Source organism: Carassius auratus, chromosome 12 (assembly GCF_003368295.1).
Source record: "Carassius auratus strain Wakin chromosome 12, ASM336829v1, whole genome shotgun sequence".
In the NCBI taxonomy this organism is placed as follows: domain Eukaryota; kingdom Metazoa; phylum Chordata; class Actinopteri; order Cypriniformes; family Cyprinidae; genus Carassius; species Carassius auratus.
Genome location: NC_039254.1, coordinates 8,031,374 through 8,049,863, shown reverse-complemented (window position 1 = coordinate 8,049,863; position 18,490 = coordinate 8,031,374). Strand labels below are relative to the sequence as shown.

The 18,490-nt window shown below is 36.3% G+C and overlaps 1 protein-coding gene across 4 annotated transcripts; it reads right to left on the bottom strand.

Moving 5' to 3' along the window:
- Positions 1-370: 370 nt before the first annotated feature.
- On the bottom strand, positions 371-6,501 carry LOC113111690 (sterile alpha motif domain-containing protein 3-like). Of its 4 annotated transcripts, none has more exons than XM_026276693.1 (10): positions 5,729-6,501; positions 5,483-5,636; positions 4,466-4,646; positions 3,755-3,913; positions 3,574-3,661; positions 3,321-3,476; positions 1,914-2,120; positions 1,638-1,806; positions 1,453-1,532; positions 371-1,277 (listed from the first exon to the last, which is right to left on the bottom strand). In XM_026276693.1, the coding sequence occupies exons 2-10, from the start codon at positions 5,574-5,576 to the stop codon at positions 1,131-1,133; spliced, it is 1,281 nt and encodes a 426-aa protein (XP_026132478.1). In that variant the 5' UTR covers positions 5,577-5,636; positions 5,729-6,501; the 3' UTR covers positions 371-1,130. The 4 variants fall into 4 exon arrangements, with proteins under 4 accessions (XP_026132478.1, XP_026132481.1, XP_026132482.1 ...); XM_026276696.1 differs by having other exon boundaries at positions 1,914-2,117; XM_026276697.1 differs by having other exon boundaries at positions 3,782-3,913.
- Positions 6,502-18,490: the final 11,989 nt, after the last annotated feature.

The window sequence follows — 18,490 nt, the reverse complement described above, 5'->3', positions numbered from 1 at the left end:
TATTCATTATGGTTGTCGTATCATATTTATCAGACATGTACATTCCAGTGGCAAGCCTACCCCAAATGACAAACAAATCAGAGACTATCTGCTGCACTCTCAGAAAGAAAGGTACAAAACTGTACCTTTTAAGGTACAAGTGGCCGTCGCTGGGGTGGTACCCTGAAGGGTACAATTTTGTACCTCTAGTCAGAGGTACAAAATTGTACCTTCTATCTTTGTACCATTTAAGGGGCAATTTTGTACCCAAAGGAACAATTTTGCAAAGGCAAAAACAGTATACCTTATTAAAAGCATCCTCAGGATACTGTCTAACCATTTTGATTATTTTGGTGTCTGTGTGCATGCATAAATAAATAAATACCTTGGCTAACAAATAGACAATTTTATTTAGAAATTTTCTTTTAAAAAGATTTCATTACATCTCACAACAGCAAGCATGTCAAGAAAAAACTAGCTATTCAATAAAAAACTCAGAAAAACTCATCAAACAAGTAAAACAGCCTTATTACACAGGCTACATCAAGTACTGCACATTTTGACGTTTGCAGCAGTTTGTCTTCAGCAAGTGTATCTAGTGCTAATAAATAACTTGTCATCAACGTGGTACGTGTCTAATGCCTGGTAATCAACCTCTTCACCTGGCAAGAGGACAGTCCATTCATTCTCACATTTCACACAGTATGAATAAAAATGACGACAAAAAGAAACCGGAATTAAAAGCTTGCCACACAATAACCAGTCTGTGTCTATGTTAAGAATGTACTTAATCTGAAAAAACAATGGAACAGCTTCTGCATGCAGATGACCCACAGTAAACACATCTTTAACACAGTATTTGACATCATTAAGCACTACTTCTGTTACTCGTTGAAGTTGTTTGCCTTCAAAATTGACATGGCTGTACTTCTTAATTGCCTTCACTGAATGCTGTAGAGCCACAGGGAAAGATCGAAATGGTGTGCTCACACAACATCCAGCAACTCTCTCATATTCGCCCAACATATTAACAGAAGACAATTCCCAACATTGTCTGTGTTGATTTCGATTACTTAAAGTGGATGAAATGTTAACAAAATTTCTACACGTGCTGGCAACCTGTTTAAAATATTGATGTTTTCCTTCAAATCTTAAACACCATAAAGAACGCATAGGTTTGCCTGGCAGATTTCGATCCCATCAACTTTGATGACTGCAGTGACTCTTCTTGTAAACACAGTTTTCCAGTCAGTGGTCTCCTGTACTTGAACAGTAGGATATGGTGAGGATGGTTCACTCTAAATGACAAAGCACAAAACAGATTCTGTATCAGTAAAATTTTCTCAGCAGTTGACTTAACTGATGGAGAAAAAATTGACATGCATAAAGACTAAGATAATTAATATTCACTCATTTGCATTTTGCCAAAATACAGTTTAAGGATTGCACAGAAATTTAAAACTATATACGCACCTCTCCAAGCACAATGAAATGTTCAAGTTTCTCTCTGAACAAGGCTGGCAACATGAGAAGTGCTGCTTTAAAATCAATTCCTGGAACATAAAATGTGATACACAAACAAATATGTAAAAATGTATCAAAAGGCAAGAATTTAATAGGCTTAATAAAGTGCTAAATAAAGTTTTGGAGTCAATTACCAAGATGATCTTCACAGAGAGATTCTTCTCTAGCTTCTTTGTGCAGCTTTGATAGAGGGGATTTCCCTTGAGCGAGCCGTAGCACGCTTGATGTAATGTGTCCAAAATGTTCTCGAAAATGTCGGCTCAGTTGAACACATTTATACAGGAAACCAATTTCTTGATAAAGCTGCAGTTAATTGAAAGACAAGCATAAGTAAATCAGATAATTTTATACAGTTTTAGTGTGTTACATGTGAGATTTTGTAATTTCATAATTATAATTTGCACACTAACCCCTGATGGACTCTTCAAGAATGGATATTTGTTGACGACATCTTCAACAGTCATACCACTAGTAATCTCCTGCCGCCTCCAGGCAAAGGTCCTCCTCATTCGATCTTCAACAATGTGAGTCTCTGGCTGTGTCCTTCTATATTGGTCCTGCAGGACTTTCACATGTCCCTCTATTGATGTAGCATCCTCTCCAACAGCATTAATCTCCTTGTGCATAGACAAAAACAAAACAGATAGAATTTTATTTCTAGAGATGCACCGAAATTTCTGTGTTGAAAATTATTGGCCAAAAATGCTATTTTCATTTTTTGGCCAAAAGAGAAAAATGGCCAAAAATATGAGCTGAGCATGTACACAGGTTTCACTCTCTGTCTAGCCGCTGTCACCGAACAGTGTGATGCTCCACTCAATATTTTGCTCCATAAAAATGTATTCCACTTGTGTATCGCTCCAACGAAATAACACGCTGACAGGAAATTTCTGTGCATCTAGAATTTTTCTGTTTTGGCCAAGAACTTTTATTTTGGTGCATTCCTAGTTATTTCTAATTTTGGGCAGGAGAATGATGACAATTTTTTCATCTTGTCACTTAAAGGGTAAGTTCTCCCAAAAATGAAAATTATGTCATTAATAACTCACCCTCATGTCGTTCCAAACCCGTGAGACCTCGGTTTATCTTCAGAACACAGTTTAAGTTATTTTAGATTTAGTCCGAGAGCTCTCAGTCCCTCCATTGAAGCTGTGTGTACGGTATACTGTCCATGTCCAAAAAGGTAAGAGAAACATCTTCAAAGTAGTCCATGTGACATCAGAGGGGCAGTTAGAATATTTTGAAGCATCGAAAATACATTTTGGTCCAAAAATAACAAAAATTACGACTTTATTCAGCATTGTCTTCTCTTCTGGGTCCGTTGTGAGCGTGTTCACGATGCTGTTGACGTGTTTTCTGGTGCACCCAGTAACAAAGAAAACATGTCAGCAGCGTCATACGTCAACTGTCACAGCAGTCAGTCGCACTCACAACGGACACGAAAGAGAAGAGAATCCTGAATAAAGTTGTAGTTTTTGCTATTTTTGGACCAAAATGTATTTTTGATGCTTCAAAATATTCTAGCTGACCTTCTGATGTCACATGGATCACTTTGATGATGTTTTTCTTACCTTTCTGGACATGGACAGTATACCGTACACACAGCTTCAATGGAGGGACTGAGAGCTCTCAGACTAAATCTAAAATATCTTAAACTGTGTTCCAAAGATTAACGGAGGTCTTACGGGTTTGGAACGACATGAGGGTGAGTCATTAATGACATAATTTTCATTTTTCGTTGAACTAACCCTTTAATTTGAGAACAATACACTGGTAACAAGTGTAAAAATATTAATATTATAAAAATATACTCTCACCAAAGGCCTTGTAATTTCTTTGCAACTGCTTTCTTCAGGTTGCAGAGACTTTTTTGAATGACCAAACTTCTGTTTAAGTCTTTTCACTTCTTCAACTGCAGCCAAAGGTGTCCGCTCAAATTTAAACTTGCGTTTCAGAGACATGTGCCAAGTGTGCTATAAAAAAAGAAAAAAAAAGAAAAGTAGTTTCACAAAATAAACTCCATTAACCAAGAACCAAAAGTAGAACATTAAAGGTAAACCAGCTACTTACATATCCATTGCCCTCTTTGTCTTTTAAAAAGGGATACCTCAGAGTCAGGGCCTTAGCCACTTGAACATACTCTTCTGTAGTTGGATTCCTACAAAAATATTTTAAACACATGAGTGTAGCATTAAATGTTGTATAAAATGGAATGTAAGCAATTAAAACAGGTATAGGTAATGAGAAATACATTTTGTACTGAGCCATGATTTCATACAACGTTCTAATAATTTTGTTTCGGTCTGATGACGTTAGTCTGCATTTTTTTCGGTCCAACTTGGCCTGAACATCAAATGGAAATTTCGGAACTTCAAAAAATGCAGGGAAAGCTGTTGATGGGCTGATATTACTATTTGCAAAAGAGAAAGTAATATTTAGACATTGCAGAGTTGCAGGTATACATAAAATAGCACAAATACAGTAAAGTAACGGTTTCAGTACTGAAAAGACAAATAATTACATTAACAAACAAAAACACTAACTTCAGAATTTTACCAAGTTTTATTTAAAATATGTGCCATACCCATTACTTGATCATCTTAGTTGTCAATTCATACACTGTGGTAACCTAATAAATAATTCTATAGTAAACATAAATAGTGATGCACCAAAAATGCTGGGCACCCTGGGCTGAGACTGTACACTCTCCATGTCAAAGCTTCTGTTATCTTATCTGCTCAAGTTGTATTTTCTGTTGATATTTTTGACAAAGAAAATGGCAGAAATTTTAGAGCACCTCTAATACATTGTTGCAGATGCAAGAAATTAATAAACTAAGCACTAGTAAAAGTACAGCAAAGCAAAATGTAGAGGCATGCATGGGAAATAACCTAGCTACTTTTAAGATTTGCTTTAAGAATAGCTCTCTGAAACAAATGAAATATTATTAAACAGCAATTACCTTGCTCCAGCTCTTGACTGGCTTTCTACAGGCACAGGTTCAAGAGTTAATGTCACTGTCTCCTTCATCTGCTGAACAAATCGATGAAATTTTGCTTGTTTTTTAAATGATCCCTCAAAAAGGAATGAAATCATTGACTCAGTCAGTCCGATGTCAACAGTCCCTCCATCCACATCATTGTCTATAACACAAAAAAGAAGAAAAGTATCATTTAATTACCCATCAAACTGAAGCATGTACTAAACCAGTGTTTTTGAAGCTTTTCCTATTAACGTTTATTGTTTAAGAAATCAAATACACTGCTGGATAAAAAATAAATAAATAAAATAATTGATATTCTATATATTAAGTATGAGTAAAAACACAATGCATTAGTCTCCAACCCTGCTCCTGGAGAGCTACTGTCCTACAGATTTCAGCTCCAACCCCAATCAAACACACCTGAAGCAGCTAATCAAGGTGTTCAGGGCTACTTGATAATTACAGACAGGTGTGTTGGAGCAGGGCTGGAACTGAAGCCTGCAGGACGGTAGCTCTCCAGGAGCAGGGTTGGAGATCCCTGCATTAGAGTGTTCAGCGCTTAATTCATTTGGGATATGAATAAAAAGACTGCAGAAAAATAAAATCTCTCCGTGAACACACGTTACCAAAAAAAAAAAAAAACTAACGTTACAGGAGACGAATTTACATTTTAAAAGTGAGAGAGACACCTCCCCCGCTTACAAACAACTGAAATTAACGTTACTGTCATGTTTGTAACGAATAAATATTCGCTCGGATGCTGTCCTTTTACTTAATTAATCAAGTTGCTTTGCTGTATCTAACGTTACACAAAATGTCTGTGTGATAAGGAGTGCGTTGGGCAACTCTCCTGCTGCCCATTACAAAATGTTGTCATACTCGCAAAGGCGGGAAAATTTGCCTCAAAATGTAAAACGTCAATCACTAAGTAGCTTGAAAATCCTCAAGTACACACTTCAAACTTTTAAAAAAATGTAACAGCATAACGTTACTCACCTTCAAACTTTTTCCTCTCCTCTTCAGTGACTTCGATACCAAATTGTATTAACTCCTTTATTAAGTTAGCTGTAGACATTCTAGTCAGCTCCATCCTGCAGGCCAACGAATGTTAACTTACACCAGCCAGTCTGACGCAAGCATTTTTAGCAGGCTAGAGCAGGGGAACATCAAGTTCAACAAAATTAACCGAACATGGCGTCCCACGTGTATAAATAAGATTATATAACATTATTCCGCATTTACCTGAGTAATATTAACTCCAAAACAGACTCCGCGTTGAAAACCGTGCGAGGTTCCGTCAGAGCACGTCCGCATCAATCGCCTAAACTGAACGACTCAAGCCAAGCAAGGGAAATTTTCTTAAAGCGACATCAACGGTAACGTCTGCATAAGCACGTTTTGAATATAATTACTTGAGTATAATTAAATCTTGACATTCCGCATTGTCCTTATTCCAAATGTCATTCAGCGTCTTAAAAATGTAATAATTCAAAGGTCAAAATTTAAAAGTTTTAAATTAATAAAAATACATTTAATAAAAAAAAGCTTTTCTGACAACTATAATATTACAACAATAACAACAAAAAACCTTAACAGTTATTCAAAAGATTTAATTTAATAATTTCATTAGCTTTATGTTGTTTTATTATATCTGTCTCATTTTACAGGTAGGGGACAAGTACACTGTTTGAAAATGTATTTTTTACATTTAAAGAAATGTAATATGTATTGATGTTATCATGAGTTGAGGCACATTAAAGTAATAAAAAAAGAAAAGAAAGAAAAACACATAGGCCTACTCTAATTGGGGCTAAACTTAAAATAATTCCAAATAAAGTAATTCCAAGGTACAAAAATGTACCTTTCACATCTGTATCTCAAAAGTTGTACCTTTATAACTCATTTTGGGACCATAATTGTACCCATAAGGACCTACTGTGTACCTTTAAAGGTACCATTATATTTTTTGTTCCCCTAGGAACAAAATTGTACCTCCACAGTACCTTTTTTTCTGACAGTGTGCTAGTATGCCTATGTATGCACACCCATAATTAGCAGTCCAAGTGTATTTAAAGACTTATGCATCTGGGCTGGGGACAACAGTAAGATGACAGGACAGACACCATAGCACCTCTAAATATACAAAAGACGCCTGTATGCATTTATGAATACAATTTCAAAAGGGATCAATTTAAGGGAGGACAGTTGCCTAGTGCTTTTTCATGGACACAAACTCATTACCCCCAAATGACCCTGACTGTGCCATTAAAAATAGTGTCATTGGCATGACTGCACTGGCAGAACTTATAACCATCATTTGCTTGTATTTTAATAACTGTGTGTTTTGGGCACATTCTTGTTTGTTGCATAAACATATGTGAATGGTAAGTGTTTGAAGGAGAGAAGCGTGGAATAATTAACACTATTGTCTGTGTTAAGCAAGCTTCGGGGCAGCTAACGGAAGATTAAAGTGGTGGAGCTCAACCTCTCCATATTCATGAAAGCATGAATGATAGTATCCTGCTATAAACTCCTAACCTTTCTGTGTCTTGTATGTACGCGTTAATTAAAATTACAGTGTGACAAAACTTAAGATCCATGCTCCTTATATGTTCCACAGTGCTACCAGAATATGAGTGTCAGAAGATGCAAATATATGACTAGGCTACTGGAATGCTTTAATGTACATGTTCCATTTATTTCACTTGGAATGTAATCTAATCAAGTCTTGCCCTCCCTTCATATATTACATATTTGAAACAAAATGTATAAATCTATTTTAAAAATGTCATTTAATATAGTAATGTTTTATAGAAGGACAAATCCTCATTGGCCTTTCAGTCATCATTCAGCCCTTCCAGACCAGCTTTGAGATGATGAGATTAACAGATTAATCAGAATGGTGGGTTAAAGAAAACACAGGCAAATATCATGGGACAACAAAATATTGTTTTGGACTTTCGAAAAACTAGACATGGACTTAAGCAAATTCAATTTTAGGCAAGGGGTTTATTAGCCTTAATAAACAAATAAAAAGTCACTGGGAGCTAAAGAAATGTAGGAAAACCAGTAAAATTGTCCTGGCTTCAAGAGGTTAAAAATATAGGTTTAAAAAAATGATGAATACAGATTATAAGTACATATATAGATATACTTCATTCCTTAGGCCCACGGTTTTGCCTTTGGACAGACTCACATGTTAAGGGTGTATCTCTTTCCCCACTGGAGAAATCACAGTAAACCTGTCTGTGCTTAACCCAGTGTGATCACAGCTGTAATATGTTAGAAAAATAAGACTCTAAATTCCTCCCTGTTTTCAATCTAAAGCTGTGGACAATCCAATGAATTGAAAACTTTTTTAAGATGCAATGAGTTTAGATTTTTTTGATAGTAGGCTATAGGTGCAATTCAATTCTGCACTTCAGTGGAAATTAACCATTGAAAGCAACTCATAGGCCACGTATAGACTGCTTTTAAAGTGCCAGTCCTATTTAAACACAAGTGAATCGCTCCGTCTCGGTAGAGAATACATAAATCACATCTGAAACATTGATGACTGACACAGCCCTGGTGATAGCCATAGCAACATTTCGACTTCTCCCAGCCAAACTGAAAACACAGATGACACCAATTTAATCCGTGTGGTGGAGCTGTTCATGAGTGACGTAATATTAATAGAAGTATTGTCATGCACAAAACCTTTACGGGAGAGGCCGTGTTTTATGCTCAAATCTGTTGCACTCTTGCGCAGTCTTTTAAAAGGCATACGGGCCTCCCCTAGACAGGTTTGGTGTGGGGAACTCTATGGTGAAGAAAAACAAACCAAAGTTTGTATACAATACAATGTTTTTAGGGATTTTCTTGCACCGCAAAACCAGACAAGTTGTCAGTGTCCAAACTAGAGTGACGTCACTACGATGGTCGCCAGATTCAGGGGTCCCTTGGGTTTCTTGGATGTGGGGAACGATTCAGCACACTATGCAGATTTTCTATAAATGAGGTTGTAACTAATTTTTCTAGTTTCATAGAGTAAAACAGGCAATTGGCAAATTATAATTTAAAAACTTTTTTTTTAGGAGAAACTACATTAAAAACATTGCACTGATGGAATGACTCCAGTTTTAGGAAAGTTTAGCTAACACATTAATTCCCTGATTTATCAAATGTTCATGAATAAGAAAAAATAAAGAGAAATATTCAGTGCCAAATTCACACCACCAAACCAGTTCCAAATCCACAGCAGAAAGACTTGGGCAAAGGTTGATAGATGTGAAGAAGGTTGAGCTGTGCTCATTCTTTTATCTTCAGAGCAGAGCTAGAGGTCTGATTTAAACACTTGCATGCATATGCATGAGGCATTAGACGTTGTAGTACAGAGAGAACGACAAACAGAGCCATCCCTTAAAAAGTCTGAGGCATTCAATTTCTTATTTTTTCAGGTTTTTCAAGTAAGCTCTTTATTGCAGCTGTTAAATACAGCAGCTGGGAGAAAGACACAAGGACAGTATTGTGACCCTCGCTTTGTATCTGACGCATTCGCTTTTTGCCCAGGCTGTTAAAGAAGTTCCCTCACCACATCTGTAGCGCCATCACGCGGAAGGGCAAGCATCTTCTGTGACCCCCCGAAGCCATGGTTGTTGTTGGGAAGAAGAAAGACAGTTTGTGAAGGCATCAGAACCCAGCTGCAGGGTTGAGGAGTGCCACAGACATCAAGTGATGGGACTGCCTACCCAACAATGAACCATCTCTTTTCCTCCCTCTCCCCACTATCCCTCGTTCCTTTCTTTCTCAAATTCTGCTGCCTTTTATCAGTCTCTATCTCCAGGCCTTGGGCATAGCTTTCTTTTAAAAGATGAGCAAAGAGAACGAGACGACCCTGCGTTCACCCTCTGATACACACCAAGGTCCCAAGACCACTGCTGATTTGATTTTATGAGAAGAATGAACAACTGACTCCATCAGCCGCAAAATGGATGGGAACAGAGTTAAGGACGAGAATGAGAGAAGCAGAGAGAGAGAGAAAAAATAAGTGAGGGATAAATGGGGGGGGGGATGAAACGAGTTTGTGGGCCTGCAGACCTCCTGATCTGTTTGTTAACATTTTACATCAAATGTTCAATTTTTAATTGCATTTAATTATCTTGAAAACTGTGGTAAAATAATTGCATGGTTTTCTTATGAAAGTTTTCTTATGAACATTAAAAGAAACATTTAATTGAAGAAAAAAAAAGTCTAGGTTTGGAACGACTTGAAGGGAAATACTGACAAAATGTAAAAAATTGATAAAATACTCCTAAAAGTTAGCATTTTGCTTATATGCATCACTTCAAGGTTTCACATGCATAAACAGTATGGCTTAATAACAAAACGAGGACTTACGTGACGTATCTACTAATAATGATTTGTGTTGTATCTCTCTTGTCCTCTGCAACAGGTGGCCTCTTCTGTAGATCAGTTTCAAATCCTGTTGACTCTTTTATCACTGGACAGCAAGAACACAAGTGATATTTCATAGGGAAGGCTTAAAGGGTGCCCAGACATTCAGTTTTACAAGCTACATGAGCAAACGCCCCCCTTGGCAAAAGGCAATGGTGGTATTATACACATATTCTCTCACACACTCAAGCACACACACTCTGTATCCTGATAATGTTAGCTGGAAATAAAATTTTAGTACCTCTAGTGATAATGTGCAAGTCGTGCTGAAGACCAGGGCACTGAACATACATGCTTACACACTGATATGTATTGCACACACATTCTCAGACCTTTTTCTATTTGTTGTCAATAAAATGCTTAACCCTGGTGCTACAAGTTTCAGCATGTATGCAATCAAGCACATTACACAAAATACAAAACACACACAAAGAAAATTAACAAATAGATGAATTATTCTATTTGGTAAACTGTGCAAATTAAAGTCAAACGATAATTGACAAATAAGATTTCTGCATTTTTAGAGCAGGTTTAAAAGTCTCTAAAAACAGATCTACTGCCTGATCCTAAAACTTCAAAATCGAATCCAAAATGCCTCCCCATTCCCCTCTCTGCACGCGCTGCTGTGTTCTTTATAGCTTTTAAATGGGGCTCCTTACAGACCACCACAGGGGGTCTGCAGCTAGCTCAAGGGTAAATGACAGCCATGTTATGTTTATCAGAGTTAAAGCTGGAGATTGCATCCAAAATTCCAAATATTATTGGCTACTTATTGCACTGTAATCTCGAAATACAGAACACCAGCCAAACAAATAGCCTAAAATATGTAGCATGGTTTTGGAAAAGAAAGTACAACACTATATTTTTGATTAACTCTAAATACAAATGTTTAGGCCATCTATCTATCCATCCATCCATAGTTGACATGTTCTGTTCACAACAAAAATTAGATAGATAGTCCAGTTGATTAATAAACCAGTCCAAGAGGGACATTGTCAATGCAACTCAACCATCTAGTAATTCGCACATTCAGGGGTTCACAAAATGTGCGTCAAATGATCAATTGTAATGTAGCTGGTGACAGACGGACTACGAGAAAGGCAGATCAACCCGAAAGTCGAGTAATCACCCCTCTACGGAGTTATCCATTAATTCAGGGTTAAAGTCTATTTGCATTTAGACAAAGAGAGATCGTCCATCCATCACCGAGTCGAGGGTAAGAAGGAGGGGTAAAATAGTTCTCTTGCAAATAAATCTGTTGCCCTCCGGGGTGCGTTTACATAGGTGTGAACTGCGACTGTTGGAAAGCCGAGAGTAATTCATTTGAAATGCGAAACCCCAACTCCCAATACTTTCCAAATAACCATGTCTCGATTTTTTTAGTAGTTAACGTTGTACAGAATTGTTCATTTATAGCAATAACAAGTGTTTTTACGTTAAACGATGTTTAAGGGGTTATTGCACAGAAAAACTGTTAGAAATCGTATCTTATTCATACTTTCACACAAGCAGATGATCAAGTCAAGTCTGCTTTATTGTCCGTTCTTCCACATGTAGCTACATACAGAGAAATGAAATTGCGTCACTCTCAGACGCATGGTGCATACAGATAACACCAATAGTAGAGCCTAAAAATCTAGATCCAATATAAAATACAACCAAAATACAATAAGGGCATGTAAAATCATTTTATAAAAATAAAATTAAATAAAGCAGCGCAAGGCACATTAGTCTAAATATCATCACCAATAGATTGCAAGTGATCTGTTGATGATTTCATCACATAATTTATTATAAAGTCATTCTCTAATATTATATTGCCCCTTCTATCATTTTCTACAAATCGATGAGCTAGCAAATGATCTTGAATTTCCAAAAAGTGGCCAAGCAGAACATCTGACCTGGGCATTAACCACCATCGTGAGCTCTCTCCACTTGAAAGTGTGTGCGCGCATGTTTTAAGGTGGACACGATGTTAAAGCTCCTACATAGAGTCAGTTTTCTTTGAAACAAAATTAGGCTCGAGTCGAATTTAAATTCTGTTACATTTCAGTCGGTTCTTACTGGGATAATAGACTATGCTACGTATGATCGCCCTGTGATCTATTTGTGGACAAATCGCATTAATTTCCAAATTACTTTATACATCCCTCACACCTTTCCCTGTAGGCCTATATTAGAACAAACTCTTCAACGCTGTGTTTTATTAGGTCTAAATAAAATTGTGGCACGAGCGGAATGCACATATAACATGGCAGTTGTTTGTGCCTATCGAGTCTACAGATCCCCCTTAAATCTGGGCTACGTTTGGTGGGAATTCCTTTTTGCGCGGCTGGCCAAGGGCTCCCTCCCGCAGATCCAGCGGGTTTCCCCTCCCCCTCTCCACCTCAGCGGCTGGGTTGGGGAGGGGAGATCCCCTTGCACGACTCCTCTCCAACCCTGCTACCTAAAGAAGCCCGTGAATTTGCGTTAAGAAGAATGGCGTGTCTCCGGTGCTCCAAACCCTGTTGTGGAAATGGACGACGGTGCACCTCACAGCGGAAGATATGCAACACGCTAAATGTAGTCTATTGCGTTTTTTGAGACGTCTAGATCGTCGCTGTGGAATACAACACTGAGGAAGATTGCAGAGCGGACGGCATCATCTGGATCAGAGGGAGAGCTAAAGCTTATTTCACAGTTTTGTTCGAGATTTGTTTTTTACATGTAGTCTTTATAAAGCCTATAAATGGCACTTGACAACGCGAGCTTGAACGTTTTTCACTGCGTAGCGCTCCCATGGTGTAATGCAACATGATCAAGGATGTCGACTATTTGTAAATGTTTCCAAATAGCACAACTAGTCCAGCACGCGCGGAAGCTTTGGTGCGTCATAATGACCAACAAGAGCGCGAGTTTCGAATGTCGCGCTCGCTTGTTTTGTTTCGCTTGAGTTGGGATATTAATCGCACGATAATGTAACGTGAAATGTAATCGCGCCAATCAACAAAATTCGAAAAAAAAAAATATATACATTTTGTGTGATTAAAATGTGTCGATTTCGCGTCAAGGATGTTTTGTATGCAGAAGATGTCTCGGAGGTCGCGTTGCCGTTAAGGTGGGACACAGTGATTTATTTATTTAGCTTATATTTAAATTACATTACTGACTGTTGTCAAAAGAACATATGTGAATAATTATATGCGTATACACAAATTTCTTAGAGTACAATTGTTTGAATCATTGGTAATATGCACAAGCTGTAAACTAGCTTTTATTAATGCAAACAACGCGATCTATAGCAAGACAAACATTTACTGGTGTTGTTTTCATAGTCGGCCGATAAAGCCTAGGCTATAGATCAATTAGCCTATCTTAAATAAAAAAAAATGCATTTGAATTATCTGAGCCAAAACACTCTCAAATAAAGAATACACTATACCTTGTGCTATTTTATTTGAAATCCACGCATATAGCCTACAATTGCGATCTGGATTCTGGAACTGAAATGGTCCAGAGTTATTTTTTTATATATCGCGCTTGATTTACATTTTATTGTATATTTATTTATTCATTTTTTTAACCTTTGCAAATCATGTTTTCTGGTACAACATAGTGTTATCTGATTGTTTCTTAGTGTGTAAAATAAAATCCATTTCCCTGATCGTAAGGTATTTTTGTTACATTATTTCTGCGTAGTTAACAAACAGTTGTGAGTCATATTTTGTTGTCTGTCTATCTGTATGCATATATATATATATATATATATATATATATATATATATATATATATATATATATATGCTACACAGTTTTTGTTTATTTTTAAAGCGTATTCTTTAAGATCTTTTAGATTTTTATATCGATATGGATAATAATAATAAAAAAAGTGTTGATTAAGAGCTTATTGGAGAAATTTTAGAACACTATAACGAGTTTAAATAAAAACATTTGTTTGATGGCAAAATTAAAAAATTTTGTGGGTGACACAACTGCTTAACTAAAAAAGCTTTGTGTGTGTGCCATAATTGAACATTTTTGAACATGTGTGTTTATATCATTTTTTTGTTTTATGTTGCACAAAAGCAAATTCAATTCAACATTATAGAATAGGCCTCAGATAATTCAGGAAACATATCTTGCCCCGAATCTAAAACAAACTATACAAGCCTTTTTATTCTACTTTAGTTTGTGGACATATTTATGTGTGTGTGCATATGTATATGTATATATATATATATATATATATATATATATATATATATACACACACACACACACATACACGTGTGTGTGTGTGTATGTATGTATTTACATAGGCCCATATTATGTTTTTATATTTGTGCAGGCATATTAAATTCATTGTGGACTTTTGCTTATGTGGAACAGGGTTGATGTGGGTTTGGTAATAATTTTACATTAACCCTATAGGCTACTTGTTTTTATGTTTTGTAATTTTGAGATTAACAGTTCTTTAGATAATTAATAAATTGGGGGTTCCTATTGGGGACACAGAGAGACAGCAAAACCAGTTTACCTCCAGCACTTCACAAAAACAAGACTGCAGGACCAAATAAAGAATATTTAATATGCCTTGTTTTCTTCTTTATTTATAACAATAGACTGCCCTGCAGCGAGCCAGTGACGAGTTTCTGAAGTTAATTCACACTGACTCGAGCAGAAGGCTTTTTTATGAATACGATGACGTTGAAAGGTGCGGAATATTCTTAAGGGAAAATACAAAATTTAGAATAAATCTAGACAGTCAATTTGCGCATTTTTGTGGTATTATGTCTAATGGAACATTGTGTTTTACAATTACTCGATCTTTCAAAAGAAAAAAAAAATGTCACGCAAGACTGACTATGACCCAAAACCTTAGTCCGACGACGGCCAGTAGAGTATGAAGGCCAAATGACCAGTTTTTCCTCGATTATTTTCAAAAGACCAAAGACACATCTGTGTTTTGTAGATTTTCCAGATTGACGTGGGTACTTGATGTATAAAACATTCATTAATTTATGCAGGCTGCTGGCCAGTACAGGGCCTCTCATATAGTCCGTGTTATCAGTCTTTTCACTTCATTGACAATACATCGCGCTGCCAACTGTAGTTGGGATGTTTATAGTGTAGAACCATTAGAAAAGCTTCCGAAAAGACTTTGATTTTGTTCTTAATATTCTAATCCAGTTTTTTTTTTATGAATTAAAATGTGGTGATTTTATACATAGGCCTAAACATAAAATATAGACTAAGGCCATTTCACAATTAGGCCTACCAACAAGTCAACTTTAATTTATTTGTTTGTATGCTTGTGGACTGTTAACACGCGTAGAAGATATAAGAGAAGTTAATGTGTGACATTTTAAATGCTCATATAGCTTGTGTTGTTATGAAAGCATAGTTTACCAAGGATTCAATGCTTAGGGCAAAGCGATAAGAAAAATAAATAATAAATATTTACTCAAGTATTTATTTATTTTACGTTTATTCTTTTTTATGAAGTCCTTTTTAAAAAATTCTAACTTAGTAAATTGAAAATTATGGCCAGGAATTAGTTCACGAACCTCTTAAAATACCATATCTTAGACTATTGGATATGCAGAAATATAAGGCTATAAATATTACTGATAGCCTATGTGTTTGTTGGTTCACTGTTAATAAAACTGATTTTACAGTGTTTCCCCTATATTTATATGTAGCCTAATTCAGGCCGACCCGTATAAAGACAGAAGGTCCATCCATAATCGTAAGGGCTCTATGGAAAACTCTGAACTCTCAGGCAGGAGACTCTCTCGCCCCCCTGAGGCATGCCTCATACCTTTCCCTTTGTGTCTGAGGTGTCCAGCTGAGAACTAAAATATCACTTCAAAACGCCTTCTAAAATTCATTATGGATTTATAAGAAATATTGGAGGCCAACCGAAGACAAAGAACTTGCAGCTGGCTATTTAAAGTGGAGACATGACGGAAAATCGTCAAACTCAAAACTTAAGCAAATGCTTTCTTTTTTTTCCCTTTTTTTTTGTTTGTTGTTGAAATGGTCAAAAACAGTCGATGTGTATTCAGCAAGTTTACAACAATGCCACCAATCTAGATAATAATAATTTGATTATAATAAGATTATATAAATATATATATATATATATATATATATATATATATATATATATATATATATATATATATATATATATATATATATATATATATATATATATATATATATATATATATATAACTAGCCTTTTAATAACAACTATTGTATTAGGACTATTCGTAAATTATTATTTTTATATATATGATAAACTTATTCTAAAGCTCACAAACTCGATGTTTTAAATAATGTTCTCTTGCCATTAGGTCTATCGAACGTCCAGAAAACAGCGGCTATCAGTCGACAGAATCCTGCCCTGTAAAGCACAGGAGAGCCGGTTAAACACAAGTCTGACGCCGTGCTCATTCAACCGGCCTTTTAAAGTAAATCCAAATACATTTCTAAATCCTTTCTGGAAATGTGTTTTTTTCTTCTTCTTTGGTTATTTTGGCTATGGATTTAAACATATTTAAAGCAACGTAACTTAATATTAAAAAAAAAAGGAAATCGGTTCTCATTCCGTTTCTTTCTTTCTTTTCTTTTGACAAATAGGGTGTGATTTCAGATTAAACTCTTAATACATAAAATGGTAAACACATGTTAAAAACATCACAAAATTAACCCAAGCATACTCTGTAGGTAATGAAATAAGTCAAACCAGAAGCATGTCTGTTTTTACCCAATGTTTTTGTCACAACTCTAAAATATGTGGTTTTCAATGACCCTGGCTCCGCACTGCAAGTTTAATTTTTTCAAAGTTGCACTGTATCAGTACTGAAGCAGTTTTAGAAGACTGCCAAACACAGAATACAACTGAGTGATACTGTTCCTGAACATGTTTTCTCTTGTGTGGGGTTTCTCTCTTCATAGTTTTCAGTTTCCTGTGGTTGTCTGAGCTCTGCATGTAATGACCGGAGGATGTGAACAGACTAACTGCAGATTCTAATGGTGCAGTGGCCATGATGAATGTCCATTCACTACACTTTAAGACTTTTTCATTGTATTGATATATTGACTGATAATCAGAGACTGATCTGGGGAACATTTAATGCAATGCTAAATTCTTTCTTTTCTGTTTCTCATTCTGTCTTTACCCCCCCCCCCCCCACACACACACACTTTTAAGCCCTTTACAAATGTTTTGACAGCAATAAAAATTTCCGTGAAAGATTGGCACAAACAGATCTGCAAGTCACTTTCTCTTCTTTCCTTCTGAGAGTAATGCTTGTCATAAAAGTGTTTAGTTTTATATAAAATAAAAATTATTCAGGCTATCCAAGAAAATTAGATTTTAAGACTGATTTGACACAGATCAAAATTACTTCCGAAAACTATCTTCTGCCTCTGCTGCTTATCATATTATAAAAATGTGCTGGGGTCAATCAGTTTCTCCGGCCTTACAGGTGTCCTGGCCAGTGACTGCTTTTTTTTTTTTTAAGCCGAATTCTTTCCTCTGCTGAATCCCCACCAAAAACACCCCACAGGCTTGTAAGGTACCGAACATATCCGAAGACTCAATGGCCTTTCTCTGCTCTTTGGTCTATCTGCTTTACCTCCAAGGCCCATGGCTATGACTGACAGACAGTGATGACAATAGAGATCTCTCTTTCCCTTGGTCTCTCACTCCTTTAGTCTCACTATCTCGCTTTTTCTCTGTCTGCCTCTCTGAGTGAGGAATGAGTGTTGAATAGGAGGTGCAGGGGGTCTTGGAGCTAAGGGTGGGTGGGTGGGGGTAGGGTGGAGCTGGATTGGTGCTTATTTAATTGGCTGTCAGACCTCCTGGAGTTTCAGCATTTCCACAAAATGGGATGAGCCTCCCTCTCTAACCCCCCCCCCCCCCCCCCCCACCACCCCCAACACACACATGCACACCCCTGACATCTATTCAAACTAATATAATTATGATTCCTGGGGATGTATTACGATACATTGACTCAACATGCATGTACAGAACAGAGAGCAGCGCAACAGAGAATAAAAAGCAAACCAGAGTTTGAACCTCTCCATTTAAACTGATACGACTTTTATGATGACAATACGATTTTATCCAAAGAATCCCCATGAAGTCTCACCGGATGATTCCTGGGGGAAGACAGACATCATGTGTGTCAAAAAACGATGCATTTTTCTGACTCCCTAAAAATTCCTACAATATGGATTAATCTGTGTGTTGCTAAAAGTGAGAAACATAATGTAATATTGTCTCAGAATAAAATAACTAATTTAATAATAAATGTTTTGGATCGATCATTTATTAATTCCTTTTTAACACTGAAAGTTAATCTACAATATATTTTTCATACAGTATCTAATTTCATAAAGTCTTAGATCACTTTTAAAAAAATCTTTCATTAATTACCTTACAGGGGACATATCATGAGAAATCAATGATTTACTTGACCTATTCAAATAGTTAATTGTATAAAGCATACTATAACTCAAAGAACCAATAACTAATAAGATAAAAAGACTAGTTCTGAAGTTATTGGCTCT